This window comes from Lepidothrix coronata, unplaced genomic scaffold, assembly GCF_001604755.1.
Source record: "Lepidothrix coronata isolate B3197 unplaced genomic scaffold, Lepidothrix_coronata-1.0 Scaffold272, whole genome shotgun sequence".
Taxonomy (NCBI): domain Eukaryota; kingdom Metazoa; phylum Chordata; class Aves; order Passeriformes; family Pipridae; genus Lepidothrix; species Lepidothrix coronata.
In genome coordinates, this window is record NW_016690452.1 from 1,009,960 (window position 1) to 1,016,735 (window position 6,776).

General features: G+C 57.2%; 1 protein-coding gene across 6 annotated transcripts in view; it reads left to right on the forward strand.

Annotated features, from left to right (window-relative positions):
* Positions 1-3,052, forward strand: part of TLE3 (transducin like enhancer of split 3) — a 35,571-nt gene extending 32,519 nt beyond the window's left edge. For all 6 annotated transcript variants that reach the window (XM_017836234.1, XM_017836235.1, XM_017836237.1 and 3 more), the window contains exon 16: positions 3,013-3,052. In XM_017836234.1, the coding sequence (XP_017691723.1) occupies positions 3,013-3,022 (10 nt within the window). In that variant the 3' untranslated portion in view covers positions 3,023-3,052. The remainder of the gene's footprint in view (positions 1-3,012) is intronic.
* The last annotated feature ends 3,724 nt before the right edge of the window (positions 3,053-6,776 follow it).

A 6,776-nucleotide genomic window follows, 5' to 3' on the forward strand; every position in this document is an offset into this window, starting at 1 on the left:
GGGGTAATTCCTGCCTAGTGTTGATCCCGCTGGAATTTACCTTGGGGGAAAAAAAAAAAAAGAAAGAAAAAAAAGAGAGGGGGAAATAAAAAGAAGAGAAAAAAAAGGCAAGGTTTGAACGGCTCAAACACTGCTTTTCATAACAACATGTTATTTAGCTCAGCCATTTACTGACAGCGCACAGATGGAGCCAAGGCTTTTACACAACACGCTCCCACAACACTCCCCTCCCGAGCCAGCTCCAGCCGAAAAGGAAAAGCGGGAGCACACAGGAGCCTTGTTGTCCCCGTGGAAGCCAAGGGACACCAGGGGCAGGGCTGCCTCGAAAAATTCCCCCCAGCTTGGCCTCTGCCCCGGAAATCAAACCCCAGCGCCGTGTTTTGGGCAGGATCCCGTGGGAACCTGTGGAGCTGAACCCCTTGGACACAGCCCGGGGGCCCCGGATTTCCAGGAGGGGTCCTGGTTTGTCCCAGGGGCTGAGCAGTTTTTGTTCGTCAGAAAAGACACAAACCTGATCAAAGCACTGCTGGGGCTGGAGGTGCTTTAGGGAGAGTTTTGAGATTTTTATGCTTTAATGAGGCTTTTCCTGCATTTTTGGGCCAGGAGAGCATCCGGTGGCCACCTCACTTGAGATATTGGTGGCAGAGGTGGTGGCATGTCCCCTTTTCTTCCCCTTGGGGGGCACTGCAAGGGGCTCTCAGCTCTCCCTGGATCCTTCTCCTCTCCAGGTGAACCCCCCCAGCTCTCCCAGCCTGGCTCCAGAGGGGCTCCAACCCTGGGAGCAGCTCCAGGGCTTCCTCTGGACTTGCTGCAGCAGCTCCATGTCCTTGTGGACAAACACAAACCTCCTTAAAGCTGGGGAGTGTGAGGTGGGCTGGGGGACAGGGACATTGGAGACCCTGGGGGGGTGTGGCAGCGTGGGCAGCACCTTGTGCCACCCCAGGAGCTGCTCCCTGGCCCTGGGCACACCGGGAACGCCGAGGGAGGCTGAGGAGAACAGGCTGTGACTGATGGATAATTGGGATTTCCTGGTGTGGTTTGACAGCACCTGCTGGGAGATTAATTAACGGCTCACTTAAGCCCCAGAAGGACTAAAGCAGACTCTGCTGCCAGGTCTGGGTCACCCAACACCTTCCCCACGGCACCACGGGAGCGCTGCTGCGGGCAGGACAGGGGAAGAGCATTCCCAGTGGGAACAGGGACATGTGATCACACGCAGGCAGCTCAGGGGGGAGTATTTTTGGGAGAGCTCCACCTCCCTGGGAGTCCAGGAGCTCTTCTCCAGGCATCCAAGTGAATGCCCCAGCAGCTGGAAGTGCTTTATGGCAGCTGGGCTGCTCTCGAGGCTGCTGAAGCAGTTTAATTACATTTTGACACTAAGAGCTGTTTTATTATCCCAATTTTTGTTGTATAACCACAACATGCAATGGATTGCAGAGGCATAATCCATTAATACTCACTTGTGAGGATTTGTAGCTTTGGACTTGTGGCCTTATACCTTCCCAGCAGATAAATATATTATCCCTTGGGATTGGGAATGGAGGGGGTAGTGAGCCCACAGAGATGATGTGTTTGGGAATGCTCATTACTGTGATCCTAGATTGGGGGGACACATCCCTGCTGCTCCAGATCCTCTTGGCAGGGGGTCACTTGGTCTGGGGTGCCACGAGGGGCTGAGGGGGCTGGACATGGGCACAGGCAGCTGCTCCTGGTGGGATCATGGTCCCACACCCAGCACTGGGTCTCTCTCCTTTGCTCAACCACTTATTTGTGTGAAACAACAGCTTTAGTCCCTCATCCCTCCGGCCAAGAGGGGTGAGGGGAAGGCAGTGGGCTGGGACATCTTCCACGAGCTGCTCAGTTCCTACCACAACACTTCTCTGGTGGCTCAGGACTAGAAATTAATGGAAATCAATGGAAAGGTGCAAAACAGCAAAGCAGGGATGAGCTAACCCTTGTCACGAGGTCACCAGGACTGTGCCAATGTCACGGTGTCCCTTGGATGCTCCAAGAGCAGGTTTGGGAGCCCCTGCATGGCATGGCATGGCACGGCTTGGCACAGCCCTCTGGCCCAGTGCTCCTGGACACAGCAGGAAGCACCAGCTGCCCTCGGTTGGTTCTTCTGCAGGAGGCAAAAGAGTGAAAGTCAGCGTGTTTCTGGAAATGCAGTTCCCTGGAGGGATAAAGATGGAAGCCAGGGAGGTTGAGCTGCAGTGTCACAGCTCAGGGGTGGCTCGTGCCATGGCTGGTGGCCATCCCACAGGGGGCTGGGGGGACACAGGGGCTGGGGGGCTGTGGTGCTGCCCCAGGAAAACACAGCCCTGGGGGACAGGGCAGTGCTGGGGGTCCAAAGGCAGCAAAGCCCTGGCTGGGGTGGCTCAATCCCACCCACGGCTTTGCTCCGTGCAGGATCCAAGAGCTCCAAACATTTGTGGGAACAATATCTGGGAAGGGAAAGTCCCTGCTCCCTCGCAGGTCCCCCGTGCTGGGCTCCCACCCAGCCCAGCTGCCTCCCAAGATAAACTCTGGGGAGAGCTCAGAGCCCCTTCCAGGGCTTGAAGGGGCTCCAGGAGAGCTGGAGAGAGCCTGGAGGGACAGGACAGGGGGGAATGGCTTCCCACTGCCAGAGGACAGGGTTAGATGGGATATTGGGAAGGAATTCTTCCCTGGGAGCCCCTGGCACAGGTTGCCCAGAGAAGCTGTGGCTGCCCCTGGATCCCTGGAAGTGTCCAAGGCCAGGCTGGATGGGGCTTGGAGCAACCTGGGATGGTGGGAGGTGTCCCTGCCCGTGGCAGAGGGTGGGATGGGATGGGCATTAAGGTCCCTTCCAACCCAACCCATCCCAGGACTCCATGACCCCCCTCTGTGCTGCCCCCAAGGGCCCATCCCCTGGGTCACAGCCCCGGTGCTGCTCTGCAGCTCCACCCCACTGCCTGACTTCCCATAATCCCCACAAGCGGCTCAGAAATTCCTCAAAGCAGGAGCAGAGCTTTGCAGGCTAAGGGAGGACAGCAGGGATTAACCACATCCCAGCCTGGAGCAGCTCCCGGCCCCTGGAACTGCCCAGACCCCCTGGCACAGGCAGGGACCTCTCCCTGCTTTAGCCAGCACTTTCCTAAATAAGTTGCTCTCCCTCCCCCCCTTTCCTAACACTTAACCTCGTGATCCTCCCTCTTGGAGCACAGGCAGTTCTGGCACACACTGTGCAGACCACCCTGGGAAGCAAATCCCGATAATTTATGGAGAGGCTCAGCTGAAAACACGCCGGGTGGGTGTTTTTTTCCCTTCCCCCTTTTTACATTTTGTCCTGACTATAAATTTTTAACGGCATTTAGAAAACACGAGCAAATCATCGGTGACATTTTTATAACCTGCCTAATATTTGAAATTAAAGGTTCTCCCCAGAAGTGCCTGCTGGGAGCTGGGTGCAGCAGCATTCCCAGTGCCAGCCAGGAGGAACAGGAATATCCAGGGGTGTCCAGGAGCACATCTGCCACCAAGACCCCATAAACAGACCAGTTTTGGGAGGACACGTGGTCTGGGATTTGGCAGAGCAGCTCGAGCTGGAAAGACCTGGTTCCTGTCCCTGCATGTCCCCACCCCCAAACACCCTCCAAATCCACAGTTGCAAGTTTCCCGTGTGCCTGCACCCAGTGACCCCCAATCCACATTTCCAAGATCCCAACCTGTACCCAAAGACCCTCAAATCCACATTTCCAAGATCCCCATGTGTCTGCTCCCAGTGACCCCAAATCCATGTTTCCAAGATCCCCACGGGCCAGGAGCCTCCTGGCCATGTCCACAGGTCTGGGATGGGAAGAGCACCAGCAACCCCAAGGATTCAGCAGAAAACCTGCTGAGAGCTTTTGCCCAAAAATAAAAACCCAAATAGGGATTCTCCTCCTGAAGGCACTAAAATGTTTTGTTCTTGGAATTTCCAAAAGGGAATTTAGCTTTTCCTTTTACAAACAGTGGGATTATTTATTTTTTTTTTCCAATTTTTAAAATTTAAAGCTGTCTGAGCCTTTAAGGGTTACACCAAAACTTAAATAACCCAAAAGCACCACGTTCCCTCCAAGGTCAGACAAAGGGGTTTTAGGTGGCTCTTGATGTGCTTTTGAGGCAGCTCAACCTGATCCAGCGTGGTTGGACCCACAGTCATCCCTCCTCCAGGTCAGGAAATCTCTCTTCCATGGCAGGAGGTCCCTCCTGCAGGTCAGGAGGTCCTTTTTCCCTGTTCCCATGTCAGGAGGTCCTTCTTCCCTGTTCCCACATCAGGAGCTCCGCTTTTGGCTGGGTTAAAATGGTGTGAGTGGATTGTCCACCTCTTCACTCTCCAGGAAACCCCCAGGGAATGATGTCTGTCCTTCCTCCAGGTGGGCACACCCCGTGGTTCCCAGGCCCCCCAGCCACCCTCCATGTGCTCCGTGCCTTGGCATTTTTGGGGTTCCCATCACACGGTCACTGGGGACGGTACGAAACCCCCGGCTGGGACATTTATGATTATTCACCCAGTGACCATAATCACCATAAGGGGATGCCACAAGAGCCTGACAAGGGCTGCTGCCCATAAATCCCCCCTGATTGGCATTAATTGCACCGTCCTGCTCCGGCTCTCTATTAATTGAGTCCCTATCAGCTGCTCCATTATTCCCGGGATCGATGGCAGCCTGACAGCCCCGTAATTACCTGGGGCGGCTTGTTTGCCCTTTAAAGCACCGCCACAACAGCAGCTTTCCCCAGCCCTCTGGACCCACCCAGCTCTTCAAAGGCTGATTGAAAATCAACATTAATGGCCCGGCCGTTCCCCTTGGCCGGCGGTTTGTGACGTTCCCGGGCTGCGGCTGAGCCTCCACACGCCGGGTCTGACAGCTCAGCGGCCCTGGGAGGGACTGTGGGCACGGGAAGGCTTCCATCACCAAGCAGAGATGCCAGCCCTGGGCTTCCTCCCGTCCAACAGCACCGAACCCCCCTGCCCTTCCCTCACCCTGCAGGTCAGGAATGCCAGGGCAGGACTGAGGCACTGGGGAGGTCGGGCAGGGGGGTGGTGGGTGCTCTGTGCTTGGATGTGTCCAGGGCCAGGTTGGACAGGGCTTGGAGCAACCTGGGACACTGGGAGGTGTTCCTGCCCATGTCAGGGGGTGGAGTGAGGTGACTTTAAGGTCCCTTCCCACCCAAACCATTCCAGGATTCCATGACTCTATGACATTCTCCTGCCAGCAGCTCAGGTAACATCAGGGCCACGCAGGGTAGTTCCCTTTGGAGACCTCCACACTGGGGAAACCCCCCCAGCATGGCAGCCCCAGAGGCCGTGAGATCCCCCTTGGAGCATCCTCAATGCTTGGCCAGAGTGGGGTATCCCTCACTCATCCCCAGGGACGGACACTTGGCATCCTGCTGGACCGTGTCCAGCCTGTTGGACCTGCAGCCGTGTGTGGCCCCATTTCCAGCTCTCCCCACAGCCAAGGAACCTCCTTGGTGCATCCTCCACCAGCCTGATGGACACAGGGATGTATTTAGTGTTAACCACAGGTTTGAGGAGGGCAGCTGGGGAGGAACCTGTAGAACAGAAGATGAGCAGAGTCCGGTGATTCCGGTGCCGGTGCTGGGTGGGCCTGGGGTGAGCCAGAGCCAAGGCCAGGACCCCCATGGCACTGTGCCCAGATGCCACCCATGCTGTGAGGGTGCTGGGGCAGCCCCACAGGGTCTGTCATCCCACCACACCCCCAGCCCACCCCAATAAACCCCTCTGCTCCCCCTGAGCTCTACCAGGCTCTCCATCACCAGCCACGGGGCAGAGCTGTGGCCAGGTGTGATCCCTGCCAGCCTCCAAACCGTGCCGTGTCCCCAGCAGAGGTTGGGGACAGGGGTGGCTGGCAGGAGGGGGGTGTTACAGCCCTGCCTCCCCCTGTGGAGGATTCTGTGAGGGTTCAAAGCCGGCGCCGTGGAACAACAATGGCTCTTTGTGTGCCGGGCTGGCCACTGTTGGTGGGGTCGTCGTGGCCCAGTGGTGTGAGCAAACAGCTGCTGGGGGGCACAGCACGCCCAGGAGAGGCTGGGAGCACCCAGGGAGGGAGGAGAAACCTTGCCCTCGTCCTGCTGGGCACCAAGGAACAGAAACAACACCCTTGTCCTGCTGGGGACCGAGGAACGGAAACCTTGTCCTGATCCTGCCGGGACTGAGCCGGGGCCAGGGCACCCTGGCAGGGCGATGCCACCTCCACACCAGGGCAGTGCTCAGCACCCACCAGGTCCCAGACACGCCCTCTCCTCCTGCTGTGTTTGCTGTCAATAAACCCTGTTGTGGAAGCAGCCCCTTCCAAGCGTTCCCTCCCTGCTGCTGGGGCAGAGCCTGTGCCTGTGGTGGCTCACACAGCTCCAGCACCTCCCATTTGTCTCCATTACCTGGAAGAAAGGCACAATGATCCTTGTAAAGGGCCCCTTGTTGGGCCACACCACTGCTCCTTCCCAGGTTTCCTGCGCCTAATGAAGACAAATGAACATTATCCTAACCTGTTCCAGCAATTCCTGCTTCCAGCCAGCACTGGGAGGATGGGCAGTAACCCTTCCCTGGCTGGGCAACTGCACTGGCACTGCAAGGGAGCTGGGGGGCCCTGTGAGCATTCCCAGGGGAGTCCTGGCTCCATGAACCGGGCTTTGCTTTATTGCTCACTTAAAATCATGGAATGGTTTGGGAGGGAAGGGATCCAGTCCCACCCCCTGCCATGGGCAGGGACACCTTCCACCAGCCCAGGCTGCTCCAAGCCCTGTCCAAC